This window comes from Hoplias malabaricus, chromosome Y, assembly GCF_029633855.1.
Source record: "Hoplias malabaricus isolate fHopMal1 chromosome Y, fHopMal1.hap1, whole genome shotgun sequence".
NCBI lineage: Eukaryota > Metazoa > Chordata > Actinopteri > Characiformes > Erythrinidae > Hoplias > Hoplias malabaricus.
The window spans coordinates 74,829,745-74,846,982 of record NC_089820.1 but is presented as its reverse complement, the minus strand read 5'-3'; the positions used below and the strand labels follow the sequence as shown (position 1 = coordinate 74,846,982).

The window sequence follows — 17,238 nt, the reverse complement described above, 5'->3', positions numbered from 1 at the left end:
TGCAAAATGAACTGCCTTGACACTGTCTCCAGATAAAATCACTTCACCGACAAGTTAACACCACATACAACAAGCAGCAACATACAAAAACAGCTGGTATAGTAATATAACACTATTAAATTGATAAATATTAGGAAGTTGAGTGCGTGTGACGCCGTGGCCATGCTGATGAGACGAGACAGGGTGAAGCAGAGAGAGCTGGGACTGAGACTCTGCATTAAATTTGGAGCGAGCTCTCTCCCAGCGGCCAGTGAATGTTTAATGCTGCTCCAGCAAACGGAGGACAGAGACCGAGAGAGAGAGAGGGAGATTGAGCGAGAGAAAGAGAGAGTCTTCATGTCTCCTCCACGTGATCCTCCCACTCTTCTGCAGCGTCTTTAAGGCAAGAGAACACCAAACTTCTTTTCATCTTTCCTCCTCGCTCCTCTCTCTGCGACTGGGAAAGAAAGAACATGCTCTGAATTTGCTCCAATGTGCATCGTTTCCATATAAAAACATACATTATATCCACTATTATATCCAGCTAAAGTAAGCAGGACAAACTGATGGCAGTGTAAAATTAGTCTCAGACTTTGACACAATGAAATTATCTAAAAATATAATGTAATAGTTTCAAATTGTAAATATACACAAGCAATATTATTTTTTTATTGAAAATGCTTTAAAAGTCCAGTGAGATCACCTTCTGCTGCTCCCACACTACTGGAAAACAGCATCAGTGCTCCTCTGTATTAAAGAACAATGCCACCCATGTAGTCAAAATTTCAGCATAATAATTATATCTGCATACTTTCTCTATAGTCTCTATATGTGTGAATAGACATTTTATTTACTGCTAGAACCCAGCAGAGGACCCATATATTTTAATAAAATAGTAATGTTTTTAGGGACTATTTTGGCTCACTACGTCCTGCATGTATCCCTCCACCATAAATCGATTTGTACCAAAAAAATCCTTTCATTCAAACAGCCTCTAGCATCAGGTGTGTATTCAAACTCGTCTCCTGTAATAACTTTCTGTGTGAACCTTTTAGAAACTTTTGACATCTGGTTCCATTCACCCCCACTGTGAACTTTGATATGTCTCAATCTAAGAACTAGAATCTGAGAAATGCAGCACTGAAGTATCCCGTCTCAACAGGGGAGTTGTGCAGAAGTGCTGGAGCAGCTGCACATGAGGTTTAGCTCAGAGGTTGTGGAGGGTATGTGAGATTGTGTTCTGTGGGGGAATAGAGGGATGGGTGATTGATAGGTGGTTGGATGAATGGGCGGAACAGATTGGAAAAAAAAATTATTACAAAAAACATACCTCTATTGGTGTTTTCAAAGCCAGGCCGCCCTATAAGCTCACTGTGCACACTGTTTAGGGCCCCACAAATTAACGAAGGCCCCCTCGTCTCCCCCTCACGTCAAGTTATTGAGAATTTGTTAGTTAGTGTATCATCAGAAGATGAAGCAAAACTATCTTTCAGGAAAGATTCTACAAGACTGCAAGTCTACAAGTTCGTCTAGAGGTTAAATTGTTAATTAATAATAGTCTACATACATAGCCACAGGAATATATTTAAAGGCGGCGTGCACTGAGGAGCTGCTCTCCATAAAGCCTCACAGTGCCACAGTATCATGAACCAAACGTTGAAGCAGAAATGTGAAAAGTGAACAAATACTGATAGTTTTATACCCTCTAGTATTCATTTAAACTTCTCCAAACACACAAGTGCACTCTAAAAGTTCCTTAATCTTCCATTCCACATTAAAAAATTATGTAGTTACCTAGTGCTTAGTGGAGTTCTTTGAAGTTTCAGTTCCATCTTAAATGCTGCCACAATATTCACACAATCACACTAACACACCAGCATATTTGAGATTTTTGTTACACCTTAAAGAGTGAAGCAGTTACAGCTGCCTGGACAAAACGAATGCCTCATTTAAGGTGGAAGAATAAATAGTTACATTTGCTTCTTTTTCCTATTCCACCTTAAATATGGTAGTTACAAAATTGCTCACAGATTTCAGGTATAAAAATGTTGCGTAGGGCCCCAGGAATGTCTGGACCGGCTTTGAGCATTTTTCTCTCTCCCCACTTTCCCCCCTGTCCTACTACTTCTCTCTCTCTCTCTCTCTCTCTCTCTCTCTCTCTCTCTCTCCTCTCTTCACTTCATTTTTTCTCTCTCAACCTCCTTCCCTCCTGCTCCTTATTCTCTCCATCTCTATCTCCCCCTCTTGCTTTCTGTCTTTGCTCTCTGATTCTCACCCTCCCTTTTTCTACTTTCCCCTCTCCCTCTCCTCCTTCCTCACCCCTCACTCTCACCCTCTCTCTCTTACACACTTTCCCTCTCCCCTCTCCTCCTTCTCTCTCTCTCTCTCTCTCTCTCTCTCTCTCTCTCTCTGCTCCTCATCCAAATCTCAATCACGTATGATTGCGTAGGGGGAGAGCAGCTCGCTCTCATTCAGTCTCCGCTCGTTCCTTCCTTCTCTCGTGAGTGCGTGCGTCTGGGACTCGGTAAACGGGACACTGTGCGTTTCGCGGGAGGATGCTGGTGAAGCTGAAGCTGATGGTGATGATGATGATGATGGTGAAGATGAAGCCGTCTTCTTTCTGTTCGGTTTCCCGCGGATCGCAGGATTGCTAAGGGGAAGTTACGATGGGCTGCCCGTAGTGCATGTGCTGCACAAGACCAAAGGGGAGGACGTGGAGGGAGGGAGGGGGGGCTGCATTTCTAAAGTATACACAGCTATATTAATATAGTACTCATTTGTTACATTGTAATTACCATTATTTTTGGTGTTATTACTGGACAGCGAAGAAGATGAAAATGTAGGCTCTCGTGGGGTGATAAAAAAGATACAGCACCTGGAAAACACCTGACGCGCCAGACGAGCGCGAGACTCTATTAGATTAACGAGCAAAACAAACTAACAGACAAAAACAAACAAACAGAGCGTGATGTCATGGCTGCGATCGCGAGCTCGCTGATCCGCCAGAAGCGCCAGGCGCGCGAGTCCAACAGCGAGCGGCTCTCGGCGTCCAAGCGGCGCGCGAGCCCCAGCAAAGACCCGCGCTCCCTCTGCGAGCGTCACTTCCTGGGGGTCTTCAGCAAGGTCCGCTTCTGCAGCGGCAAGAAGAGACCCGTGCGGCGGAGACCAGGTCAGACCCCCAATCATTCATTAATTTAATCATGAATAACACACACCTCCCGCACATTTTAAGCCCCTTTTTATATACTTTTGACCTCTTTTTTACCCCCACCCTAGTGACCACCCCCCAGGGTGGAGAGTTTTTCAGTCATAGATTTTTAATATTATTTTAATGTTAGAGCACACATTCCATAAGTCTCTCTTTTATTCTCTCACTCTCGTGCCTCTTTCTTTCTATACCTCTCCCGCTCTTCTTTTTCTTCTCTCTCTCTCTCTTTCTCTCTCTCTCTCTCTCTCTCTCTCTCTCTCTCTTTCTCTCTCTTCCTACAGCTGTCCTTTTCTCCTTTTCTCCTTTTCCCCTTCTCTCCCTTTTCACCATTCTATCACTCTCTCTCTCTCTCTCTCTCTCTCTCTCTCCATTCTTCCCATCACTCCCCATCTCGTTCTCCCCTCACCCCATTTCATTCTTTTTCTCTCTCTCTCTTACACACACACACACTCTCTGTCTATATCTCCCTCTCTCCTTCTTCCATTCTCTTTCCCTTTTCTCACTCTCTCCATCCGTCTACCCCCCTCCTCTTCCCTCCCCTCTTCATCCCTCCTCCTCCCCTCCTCCTCTGCTGCAGTCCACAGCTCGAGTAGATTTTGTATCACTAAAGAAAGAAGGAAAGAAAGAAGTGAAGCCCAGACCCTGGCACCTGTTCCATAGCTCCGGCGCAGCCCCCCACAGTGGAGCGCTGCCCCCTCTGCTCTGTATGACTGTACATGTCAATGTTACACGACCTGCATATGTACGTGTGATCTCCTGTAGTTTCTGACGGTTACTGACCGTAATATTGATCGTGATGGCTGATCGGTCCCGGGGTGCACGCCTCTGTCCTGCTCGCAGTGTCTATGCCAAGTCTAAACAATGCTTATTTATTTGTTTGTTTGTTTATTTATATGTTTATTTATTTATTCAATTGTTTATTTGCTCTCAGTGTAGTGCAACAGTGTGCGAGACATAGTCAGGGACAGGTGGCACCGCAGTGCACCAGTGGTTCTATCTTTCTCTCTCTCTCTCTCACTCTCTATCTGATGAAATCTTTAATGGTTGATGTTTATCAGAGAGAGAGGGAGAGAGAGAGGGAGAGAGAGAGAGAGTGAGAGAGACAGACAGACAGACAGACCGAGAGAGCAAGATACAGAGCAGGGACGGAGACAAAGAAAAAGAGGGCAAGCGAGAAAGAGCGAGAGGGTGAGAGAGCATAGACAGAGAGGGAGAGAGAGACAGGAACAAGAGAAGGTGAAAGAGGAGGATGTATGAGAGAGAGAGAGAGAGAGAGAGAGAGCTCTGCTGCAGTGTGGTCAGGGGTGTGGATGGACACAGCACACTGTTGTCCTTTTTGGATCAAAGACAAAAAAATGCATCTCTTATGATGTAGGACACAGTGGAGAGAGAGAGAGAGAGCGAGAGAGAGAGAGAGAGAGAGAGAGAGAGAGAGAGAGAGAGAGAGAGAGAGAGAGAAAGATGAGCTATCAAGTTAGAGATACACATTCAGAGGCAGAAGCTGGGAAAATTGAAGCGAGTAGAAAGAGAGAGGGAAGAAAAAATGGGCAGAGATTGAAAAAGTGAGAAAAGAGATTGACAGAGAGCAAGAAAAGCAGAAAGGGAATGAATAGATGAAGGGATAGAAGGAAAGAGAAGAAGAGAGAGAGGCATAGCCAGAAATAAGTGAAGAGTAAAGAAAGGATGAGAAGAAGAGAAAGAGTATGAAAGACAGCTAGTGTGAGAGAGAGAGAGAGAGAGAGAGAGAGAGAGAGGCAAAGCCCCTCCAGCCCCTTCACCTTCACCACCAACCCTCCCTACACACATTATCAGTCATTTGCTTTGTTAAAGAAGAGAAGAGAAGAGCTGAGAATGTTTGTGTTAAAACCGCTGTTGTTTCTCCTTCTCCTTTTTCGTAAGATGCGCCCTCGAACCCTCCGCAGGTGTCCCGTAAGGGCGTCCGGCTCGGTCAGTACCTCAGCCTCCATCCGTGTGCTTCCGTCTGCCACCCACCACTCCATCCCAAGCCCATCCTGACCTCTTTTTTTAATTATTATTTTTTATTTTTTGCAAGTGGGTGAAAGGGAGGGCTGGGGGGAGGGCTGGGGGGAGGAAGGGAGGGAGGGGTTGGGCCAAGCTCTTGTCCGGCAGCCGTCTCTGTCTGGTCAGTCTCTGTAGTCTACGGCCGACTGTGTGTTTTCTCTCCTGTCCTCCTTTGTCTTTGTCAGTTGCACTGCAAAGAACGATATCCTAAATTAGTAAAAATCATCTTCAAACTTGTCCATGAATCTAATATTCCTCTCTATGTGTCGAAGAAGGCAAACACAAAAATGGCTTTACAATGATAAATCAGTACAAATCAGTCTTTCACAGTACACAGCAAAGCCCAGCACTTACTTACACAGTGGGAGTGTTGCGCTGGTACGTGGATCAGACACAGCAGAGGTAGTAGAGTTTTAAGCACTGTGTACACTCACTGTTCTCACTATTACACTGCCTTGTTGGTCCACCTTGTAAAGACAGAGACTTTTTCTGTTGCTGCACTGTTTGTGTTGTTGGTCATCAGTGAACACAGGACACAAGATCAAATTTCCTAGTAATATTTTAGTTCTCTTATAGTACGTATACACATCATTTCATAATGAGAAATATTAGACACATGGTCTGGATTTAAGATGGCGGCCCTTAATAAAATATCATTTGTTGCAGTGTGTCTATTTTTTCTAGTTGCTTTCTGGAGCTCCCTTTCTTGTAGGACCTTGATTTTTCTTTCATCTTTTCTGTCTGCTTCTTCATCCCCTCCCCTCCAGTTCTCGTTTGTTCTGTCCCTTCAGTACGTGATGTAATGTGGAGTTTTTTCGCCGTGAGGGGGGCAGCGGGGGGCTGGTGTGTATCGCCGTGTTTGTCTTGTTTCTCCTGTCCAGTCCAGTGGTGACCTTGGTGGTAGAGGAGATCACCATCTCATGACCATTAACACATTGTTCGTCCACATGCCGTATCCAATATGTACAAAGCCAATCCCAAAACAGTCTGGGAAAGTATGTGAATCGTGAATGAAAACAGAAAGCGAGGGTCTGTAAATCAAATTCATAATTTTCAATTTATTTGTCTCCTGTAATTATTCCCTCGTTCTGAAATTGATGCCAGCAGCACGTCCCAAAAACAGGAGGAACCTTATATTTAAAATGTAGTGAGATCCAAAAACATCTTAAACAGGGGATGCAGTAATGCTAGGGTAAAGGTCTACCCAGCACATCATGTAGAGCCCAAATGTGCAGCCCTTTATATGGCCTACAATGTCAGTGATGGGACCAGGAAGGGTTAAACTTAGGGCTGATATGTGAAGCCCACCCCGAAAGCACAAAAATTACTCTAAATTACAACAACCCACCGTGGGTCCATGTAGCACCACATATTGGCTGTCCTCATTTATCCAATATCGGTAGCCCGCCTGGGTCCACGAATAACCCTGGTACCAACCCAGATCCCCTGATCACCTTTGAATTGATTTTCTAGATTTTGTTAAAAAAAGTCTAAAAATATTTTTGTGAAATTTAAGCCCATTACATTTAAAATTGCCTAATTTTAGTCATGGGTTTTTAAATGTTTTACAATTTTTGAAGTATTATATATTACACATGTTCATAAAAAATAGCCTTAACATTATGTTACATTTAAAACATCCATCATTATGGAAGGAATATGGACACATTTTTGTTATAATACAAGTGCACTGCAAATTTTTATTCAATGCAAACATTTGGCAAACATTTCATCATAGTTCTTATCTTCAGATGATTATTTTTATTTAGTTTTTGTCTAGTTTTCATCGTGAAAAAACAGGTTGTGAAGAAATATTTCTTGTCAAGATGCGCAGCTGAAGGCTTCAGAAGACTCTCTTCAAAAATAAAAAAAAACTCAGCTTTCAAAACTTGATCAATCCATGTCGTCAATCCTCAAACCATTCCAAAGCGGAGGGAGCCCAGTGGTAAACATCCTCCTGTTCCCAACCTCTTTGGAATGTGTTGCAGGCATCAGGAATGGAAGCTGATAAAGTTAAACATTGGCTAATCCCTGCTTTCTGGTTTTTCCTGACATTCCACAAACTGTTCCAAACCTTTTCGGAATTGGGGTTTGTAAGTGTTTTGTTGATGCAATGGGGTGATATGGAACATCTCTGTAGATCAAGGCATTATGCTCAGTTCTTACTGTACATACTGTAACATATGCCTCTGAAACACAGAGAAGGACTTGGTAGGAGGTAAACAGTAGATGTCCATGCAGGGTATAAACACCATACAGCTAGTAATACTAACACCACTGAGCAAATCTTCTTCCTCACCTGCTTCCAACTTATGTATGGAGCTGTGGTTTCCATCTGTGATTTAGTATTGGATCCCCTGACGGGCTCCATCCCGTGATTGATGGCCCTCCTACCTGTTTGAGACATCTTGGTCTGGATGGATGGAGGTCATGATGAATGGCTGAACTGAGTTGAATCGGTTACCACCATGCAGATCCATAGTTCCTCCAAGGCTGAGGAAAGTCACTCCCATGGTTCCCCTCATGTAACTCTCACCCCACAGTCCCACCTCCAGTTTGGGAATTGACCTATCAATAGTCTGCTCACAAATTAAATCTTTCGGAGCAACTGTGAGTTTGGAGAGGTTCGAACATGAAGCCATAAATCCTGCATGGATTTCCTTATCCTTTCCTACTCGTAGATGCAATAACTCAAAATGCCTTCTGGTAATTTTGAGATGGACCCTAACAGTGAAGAAGAAAAGGAAGCAAACAATGATAGTAATTTGTTCTTGTCAAATTGAAGAACTACCAACCTCATAGCATAATTAGCGATACCAGCTGATAACAGTCATATTTTATGCATCCAAACCCCATGGAAACAGGTTTACATACAGCAGTTGGACAATACTCTGTGTACAACTGATTTAATCTGACACAAAAAGAACAAAGCACTAATTAACTGTAGGATACTACTGCTTTAATACAATATTGATATGTGAGCAGCCATCTTGGATTCTGAATTTGGGGTTGGTGAGGCTCTCCCGACTTTCCAAGTAGAAATTCCAACTAGTAGGAGCATTCCAGTTGAAATCTTCTACTTATAACTCAGAAATGTTGAAATCTGAGTACAAACAGATCACAGCATAAGACTTGGTCCACAAATGTAATCAATCGGCTCTGTTTAATCTAGTAAAAAAGGATAGAAGATGCTCAACCAGCTCAGATCAACAGCCTCAATTATGTTCAGGTTAGTTATGGTTTAAAATAGATAAATAAATCAGCCACAGCTATCTGTTACTAAGGATAACTTAATGTGGGACTATGCTGTACCTAAACAGTGAAGCAGACATTAGAATTGTTGCCTGTGATGAGTAAACTTATATATTTTTAACTCACAACAGCTGGCAACTTATGCATTTGTGGGCAGAGCATGGATAGGTCAATTGTACCTACTTGTCATCTTCACTAGGAAACACCAGCAGGTGATTTCCTGAGCTCCCAGCATTCTTAGCAAGTGAGGCACATGAGGTACATGAGGCACATGAGGCAAATGAGGCGACTGCAAAGAAATAAAAAACCTCACTGACAGTAGCAAGCAGTATAAGAATTTCACAGGAAGCTGGCCTTGAATGTTCAAAATACTCAAATCTGCTTGAATCTTAAGAAGCAATGCAATGCCTTTAGGGGTGCAGACTGACGTAAGATGTGGGGTGTGGGTGGGGGTCCATCTCTTTCTCTTTTCCTCCAGAGCCGCAGCTGAAAGGTATTGTGACCCGGCTGTTCAGCCAGCAGGGCTTCTACCTGCAGATGCATCCGGATGGCACCATTGATGGCAGCAAGGACGAGAACAGCGACTACAGTGAGTGCTCTTAAGCTTTTGGCATGATAAAAACATCAATGATAATCAAGTAAGAGGCTGTAAGGCAATGTAACTCTTCAATATTTTTTTATTTTTTTTTAAATTACATTGGATTTGAGCCTGGTGCTGAGTCAAGTAAATATCTGATCAGGTGCTGTTGCCAGGAAAGGTGGTAGAATAGGGATATTAGCCAGCGTGCTAGCTACTAGTTTAGCTTAATTGCAAACTACACCTAAAATGGAGGAGAGTGGCAGAAAAGGGATATTAGCCAGTTGGCTAGCTACTTGGTTACTGGGCTTGCAAATAGCTCTAAAATAGAAGCAAATGTTGGAATATGGAAATTAGCCATACTATATATATATATATATATAGTATGTATATATATATAATATATAATATATATATACTAACTTCCAAACAGCACCAAATGGAGGATCCATTCTCATCCAGACTTGTTCCTACATGTTTCTGTCTCTATAGCATAGTGGGTATTGCTTCCCTGTGCTAAGTAGGTGAAAGGGTTTGATTCCCCAAGTAATCACACTAAAATTACATTCTCTGGACCAAAATTACAGCTTCAAAATCATTGTGATGCTCCCCTGATCTGTAATTTGGAGGATAGAGTCTCTGTCATACAGCAGAGCTTACTTAGTGTTCCTTTACGTGTATAAGTCCATAGCTCAGAGATTTGTCAAAGAACTTTTGACCAAGCTCATGGCTTTTGTTTTGAATGACTAACTTGCTCACTTCAGTCTGGTAACTGAGCTGAAAGCAGGTAAGAACATTATTGTCTTGACGCAAATTAGCTCGGAGACATGCAGAGTGCTGAGTGGAGAGCTGAGTGCTTTTGAAGAGTCAGTGAAAGCAAAAAGAGCCGAACCCTCTCAGCGAGACTGTCAGGTTCTCTGCTAGGGAGCTTTCCGTGACTCATCTTCCCTCGGAGGAATCGCGTGTCTAACCTCTAGCCTCTTGCTTCGAGAACTGCATTGAAGAAGGAGGGATACTCAAGCACTGGCTTTGAGGTACAGTGCCCCAAGAATAGACAGAAGGAAGACAAGGGTCTTTAGGGACTCAGTTTCAAAGAGAAAAGACTGGGTTTTCATTAGTAGTGGTCCTTGCGATGAGAAACAGGCCATTCATCACAGTTCCACAGTTCCACAGAGAGAGAGAGAGAGAGAGAGAGAGAGAGTAAGGAACTCCCCTGAGAACACTGACAGGGCACAACCTTCACACCAATAACATTTGCACCATTGAGGATTAAGCTCCATCCCTTGAGCTGTTTCACCACAGACAAACACTTCCCTCCGTGGACCAGCTCTGTGACAAATGAACTGTTCCCTCTCAGAGTCATGCAGGGGATTCTAGTTATCCCAACACGTTCTGGGCTTTGAATTATTAGTCGAACCCTGCTATGTAACACTGATATAACCATGTTATAGTAGATGTGTTATGTCCCAGTGTCAGAGGTCAGTACCACCTGATAATCAAATCAAATCAAATCAAATTTATTTATATAGCGCTTTTCACAACTGATGTTGTCACAAAGCAGCTTCACAGAATTCCAGTAAGACAAGATTTGACATGAAATGTAAAGACAAATGTAAAACCCTCAAGTGAGCAAGCCAGGGGCGACAGTGGCAAGGAAAAACTCCCCCAGCTGAGGAAGAAACCTTGGGAGGAACCAAGGCTCACAAGGGGTGACCCATCCTCCTCTGGTCAATCTACTGGTGATGATAGTTAGTAGTCCATGAGAACTTCAGTGTAGGGACAGCTTCAAGGCACTTGGTGGTTGCTGGAGCGTGGGCAGCTGGTCTGAAGAGTGGAGGAGGATCTCGACAGTCATCCATCAGTGTCCAGACAGACAGGTGGGCAGTCGTTTACTCGGAAAGATGTAAAGGGATGGAATTAGTTTTGAACTGTTTTGTGTTTGTAAAGTAGAAAATATGAAAATTTCCAGAGTGTGGCTAATGACTCCGGCAGATCTGACTATGACAGCATTAACTAAAAGGAGAGAACCAGGAGGACACACAGACACGGGAGCATCCTGAAACACTGGCATCCCTCCGCTCCACCGTCAACAAACCTGAGTGATCGCGAGAAGCGGCGGGACGACAGCACCAGCGTCTCAGTATACTATAATTCCCTGTGTCCATGGACCCCCCGGATCTGCCGCCTTTATCTATGGGGGAGCATTAGCTACCAAATGATAAACTAAACAAATGAGTTTTTAGCCTACATTTGAAGATTGCGACTGTGTCTGAGTCCTGAACATTTTTTGGAAGATCATTCCAGAGTTGGGGGGCTTTATAAGAAAAGGCTCTTCCCCCAGCTGAGGCCTTCTGAATTCTGGGAACATTTAAAAATCCAGTATTCTGTGATCTGAGTGAACGTGGAGGCTCATAATAGGAAATTGTATCTTGAAGATATTCAGGAGCAAGCCCATGTAGAGCTTTATATGTTAATAACAAAATTTTGTAGTCAATGCGGAATTTAACAGGCAGCCAATGAAGTGATGATAAAACTGGGCTGATATGTTTAAATTTTCTAGTTTTAGTGAGGACCCTAGCTGCAGCATTTTGAACTAGTTGAAGTTTTCTTAAATTGCTGCTGGTGCATCCTGACAGTAGTGCGTTACAGTAGTCAAGCCTTGAAGTAATAAAGGCATGTACTAATGTTTCTGCGTCCTGGAGGGATAAGGCATTTCTAATCTTAGCAATATTGCGAAGATGTAAAAAAGCTGTCCTAGTGATACTACCTATGTGTTGATCAAATGATAAATCCGGGTCAATTATGACACCAAGATTTTTTGCTGCTGAACCAGGTTTAACTGGAAAGTTAGCTAGATCTAAAATTAAATCTGATAATTTATTTCTTGTCACTTTTGGACCCAAAAGCAGGACCTCTGTTTTGTTGCTGTTTAGAAGGAGGAAGTTACGCAACATCCAGCCTTTCACGTCTTTTACACAGTCCTCTATTTTCTTTAATCTGTGTTTGTCATCGGGCTTGGCTGAAATATACAATTGTGTGTCGTCTGCGTAACAGTGAAAGTTAATGTCATGGTTTCTTATAACTGTGCCTAGCGGTAACATGTATAATGTAAAAAATAATGGTCCTAAAATAGAGCCTTGTGGAATTCCAAATCTTACTTTAGAATAATTTGAATTTAGATTGTTTACTTTTACGAATTGATAACGTTCCGTTAAGTAAGATTTGAACCATAATAGGGCTGTCCCTGTGATTCCAACCATGTTTTCTAACCTTTCTATGAGAATATTGTGGTCTATTGTATCGAAGGCTGCGCTTAGGTCAAGAAGCACCAACAGGGATACGTGGCCTTGATCAGAGGCAAGAAGAAGATCATTTGTTATCTTGACTAGAGCTGTCTCTGTACTATGATGTTGCCTGAATCCAGATTGGAATTTTTCATATATATGATTCTTATGTAGATATGAACTAAGTTGTTGGGCCACAGCTCTTTCTAAGATCTTAGACAGAAATGGCAAATTAGAAATAGGCCTGTAATTAGACAGTGTACTAGCATCAAGATTTGGTTTCTTGATCATAGGTTTAATAACTGCTAGTTTAAAAGCTTTGGGTACATGGCCCAGACTAAGCGATGAGTTTACTATAGTTAAAAGAGGATCAATAATAGCTGGTAGTACTTCTTTGAGCAACTTTGTGGGAATTGCGTCAAGTGTGCAAGTTGTACAGTTTGCGGAGGTGATAATCTTCTCTAGTTCTAATTGTGGGAGTGGGTAAAAGGTTTCAAGTCTTTCTTTTACAGTTATATTATGTTTTATTTCATTCACATCAGGTGGCAGCCAGGATGGATTTGATCCTGTGGCTAGAGTTTGTTGTCTAATATTCTCAATTTTATTATTAAAAAAGTCCATAAAATCTTTACTGGTGAGAGTTGCTGGAATTAGTTGTTCAGAACCTGCTTGATTTTTTGTAATTCTAGAAAACACACTAAACAGTGCTCTCGGATTATTTTTATTATTGGAGATCAGCGAGGCCAGATATGCTGAGCGAGCTTTAGTGAGGGCATTTCTATACTCTATAAGGCTGTCCTTCCAGGCAGAATGAAACACTTCAAGCTTGGTTGATCGCCATTTCCGCTCTAGTTTTCGTAATGTTTGTTTTAAAGTACGGGTCTTATCGTTATACCATGGTGCGAGCTTTTTCTGTCTTATACTTTTATGTTTAAGTGGTGCTACCTTTTCTAAAGTAGATCGACAGGTATTTTCTAGGTAGTCAGTTAGTACATCTAGGTCCATTGGGTCTGATGGAGTTGGAACTGGGGTCGATAGTTCTGGTAGGTTTTCTATAAATTGTAGGGCGGTAGATGGTTTTATTATACGCCTTGTAGAATAGCGAGGGTTCTTACATATATTATGGATAAAACGTAGCTCATATGAAATTAAGTAATGATCGGAGATTGCTGAGGATTGCGGTAAGATATTAATTTTGTCAATGTTAAGACCTAGTGTCAGAACTAAGTCTAAAGTGTGGCTGCAGTAGTGTGTAGGCCCTGTTACATTTTGAGTAATACCAATAGAGTCTAAGATTGAGGTAAATGCCTTTTTTAGTGGGTCACTTTCCTTCTCGAAATGGATATTGAAATCTCCTACAATTATAACTTTATGATTGCACACCGCTAGGTTTGTAGCAAAATCGCTGAATTCTTTCAGAAATTCTAAGTAAGGCCCTGGTGGTCTGTAAATGTTGCATAATAAAAATGCGTCCTTTTTTGTGACCGGATTTGTAATAATAGTGGAGAGAACCTCAAAAGAAGAAAAGGTGTCACATTGTTTAAGACTAATTTCTAGGGTATTTTGGTAAATTACACATACTCCACCTCCTTTGCCTGATATTCTTGGGCTATGTGCATAATTATAGCCTAGGGGGGTGGCTTCATTTAGTGCTAAATATTCATTTGGTTTAACCCACGTTTCCGTGAGACAGAAAACATTGAATTTATGATCACTTATAATATCATTTACGATGAGTGCTTTTGAGTTTAGCGATCTTATGTTGAGTAACCCAAATTTTAGTTCTGAGGTGTTGCTGCTAGGTGTTGTGTATGATTTAATATTGATTAGGTTGCTGAAACAGGCTGATTTTGTTTTTCTACTTTTACATTTAGTTCGGGGGAAAGACACAGTCTCAATACAGTTGAACCTGGGTGACGCCTCAAGACAGTTCGCAGACGGTCGGTTTAGCCTGTCTGTCTGCGGCCTGGTCCCGGCTCTGGATTGTCAGCAGCTATCTACACTACTCTGCCGACTAACTAAAAGACTATGTGCTATACTGCAAGAAAGTAAGGCAGCACCCTCCCGCGTGGGGTGGATACCATCCCTACCTATAAGACCAGGCTTGCCCTCAAAACGTAACCAATTGTCTATAAAGCCCACTTGATTTTCGGAACACCACTTGGACATCCAGCAGTTTAACGCCCAAAGTCTGCTGTAAGCTTCGTCGCCACGCCGCATTGGTATGGGACCAGAGCAGATTACGGCATCGGACATCGTCTGGGCCAGTTTAATCACCTCTGTAATATTACCCTTAGTTACCTCAGACTGCCGCAGACGAATATCATTGGCCCCTACATGAATGACTACCCTCGAATATCTCCTATTAGCTAACAGTCTAAGGTTGCCACTAATATCCGGCGCTCTGGCTCCCGATAAACAGCTAACTGTTACTGCCGGCGCCCCTAAAGGAGTAGCTAATTTCACGTGCCGAACAATAGAGTCTCCTATAACCAGAGCACTCTTAACAGGCTCCTCAGCGGGTGCTTCGCTGAGCAGGGCAAACCTGTTTGACACGCGAATCGGAGGAGCGTGGTGTCCCGGTGGGCTAGCTTTGGCCTCAGCGTTAGCATCAGCCTTAGCTTTCCGGCTATGACGCCGAGACGTCACCCATTCACCCCGCTGTGAGGGCTCTAACGCCGGAGTCGTGGGGGTGCTAACTCTCCCTAAGGCACCCGGAGTTGCTAACACTGAATCTCGCTGTTTATCCCTCAACAATAATAAGCTCCGGATGCGCACTTCTAGCTGGTCCACTTTATCCACCAGAGAGCTAACTAGCTGACACTTACTACAAATACAACCACTATATTTATCGCTAGAGGTGGAAAAGGGCGTTAAACTAAACATGCCACACTCTGAACAGGCAAAACAGCCAGTAGTAGCCATGGAATTGCAGGTACTTACCGCTTTTAGTGAATTTTAGTAACTTACACCAAGAACGTTACTCCAGGGTCCGGTGGCAGTTTTAGTGCCTCTGTAATGAATATTCCTGCGGAGACAATCTAAAAGATAGATCTATGGATGGTTAGTAGGTTATAAAAACAGATATAAATATAGAAATAACAATGGAAACGATTAAACAGGAAAACCCGAGCGATCAAAACAGCTTCCAAACGGGTACAGAAACAGCCAAACGGGTTGCCAGATCTCTGAATTTCCTCACCTTATTCACCTGAAACCAAGCAACAAATAAACATTGATATAACATCAACATCACAGTTTATTGCATGTATCAAGTAAGAACTTCAATAGAAATTAAAGTACTGAGACAGACAAGAATGAAATCAAAATAATACATCCAGAGTCTACCTGGAATCATTGGGCGCAAGGCAGGAATACACCCTGGAGGGGGCGCCAGTCCTTCACAGGGCAACACAGACACACACACATTCACACCTACGGACACTTTTGAGTCACCAATCCACCTACCAACGTGTGTTTTTGGACTGTGGGAGGAAACCGGAGCACCCAGAGGAAACCCACGCAGACACAGGGAGAACACACCAACTCACAGACAGTCACCCGGAGCAGGACTCGAACCTACAACCTCCAGGTCCCTGAAGCTGCGTGACTGGGACACTGCCTGCTGCGCCACTGTGCCGCCCAAATTCAAATTTTATCATAGGTTATCATTGGACAAGCCTTTTCTTCAGTATTTGCCCATTTCTGTGCTTTTTAATTTTATCTTTTAAGTATATTAGTTGTAGATTATTTATATATTTATGAAAGATTTACTTCATGAATGGTTTCTGGAGCGGTGATAATTAGTGCAGCACCAGGCTTGTTTTAGAGAGCGAGGGAGAGAGCAGCAGCAAGCAGTTCCAAGCGAGCGAGGGAGAGAGAGTGTGTTTGAGCGAGAGTTTGTAATCGTTTATCATCAATAAATTCAGACACTGAATGACTCTATATCTATTTTCTTGTGTTTTATATCAGAAGGGCTCCTGCACTGTGGTGCTTGAGAGTATATTTCTGTCATTTTGCCTGCAGTGTGTGTGTGTGTTTTAACTCCGTTATCTGTGTCTGTGTGTGTGTGTGTACTGAGCCTCACTGATATTTTAAATTACTTTTCACCACGGAGAAATTTAATCCTAGAAAGAGTTCTCTGCAGAAACTGTGAAAAACATCCACACGGCAGACAGTTTACAGGTGTCAGTGAATATCCTCAGCTCAAAGAAAATCCAAGTTAAGCTAAAATTTCAATATTGGACCGATAAAAATAACAAAAAAATCCACATCTCGGCAAATAATATATCAGCCACGCATCACTACTAACAATGAGAAAACACTTCAAAAATAGGCCTAGGCCCTTTCAGATCTTCAAAGACCAGTACCGTGGAGCGTCTACACCATCCTCAGCCACTGAGAACTGTAGACTTGAGCATGGTGCAGAGTCAAGTGAAGATCTGAGAAAGTGCTGCTGCCAGGAGGGAGTGGTGGAATATCCTCCGGCTTTCTTCAGATCACCTTGAACCATGATAAGGGTTCACCTGCCTGGGAAAACCCCAGTAAATAATTCAGCAAAAACAAAATCTCTGAAACCTGTATTCCCACTCCGGGCAGCTTCAGCTCGGCTGTAGAACAGAAGAAACAGAAAGAGCATGAGAGAAATACAGAGAGAAGACTACTGTATTTAGACCACGGTTGATCCCTGGGATAAATTATCCCTATAATAGATTACCTTCACCTTGGAGCAATTGACCTCTTGAACTCTACTGATTATGTTAATGAGATTGGTAATGCATTTTTCAAATGGCCTTTCTATCACAGCAGTCAGCAGATTGAGATTGAGCCTAGTTTCTGCAAAACATTCGCGGTCTACCTGAGGAATTTTAATCTTGCGTTGATGACACACTGGCCAAAACTTTCTAGGCAATGCT

At 42.7% G+C, this 17,238-nt stretch overlaps 1 protein-coding gene across 3 annotated transcripts in view; it reads left to right on the top strand.

Moving 5' to 3' along the window:
• The first annotated feature begins 2,690 nt into the window (after positions 1 to 2,690).
• LOC136679048 (fibroblast growth factor 12) overlaps positions 2,691 to 17,238 on the top strand; it is a 35,858-nt gene continuing 21,310 nt past the window's right edge. The window contains exons 1-4 of one of the 3 annotated variants that reach the window (XM_066657322.1): positions 2,691 to 3,148; positions 5,087 to 5,134; positions 8,940 to 9,050; positions 14,197 to 14,548. In XM_066657322.1, the coding sequence (XP_066513419.1) occupies positions 2,953 to 3,148; positions 5,087 to 5,134; positions 8,940 to 9,050; positions 14,197 to 14,468 (627 nt within the window). In that variant the 5' untranslated portion in view covers positions 2,691 to 2,952 and the 3' untranslated portion in view covers positions 14,469 to 14,548. Of the gene's footprint in view, positions 3,149 to 5,086; positions 5,135 to 8,939; positions 9,051 to 14,196; positions 14,549 to 17,238 lie in introns of those variants that run through there. The other 2 variants (XM_066657320.1, XM_066657321.1) reach the window with 2 other exon arrangements.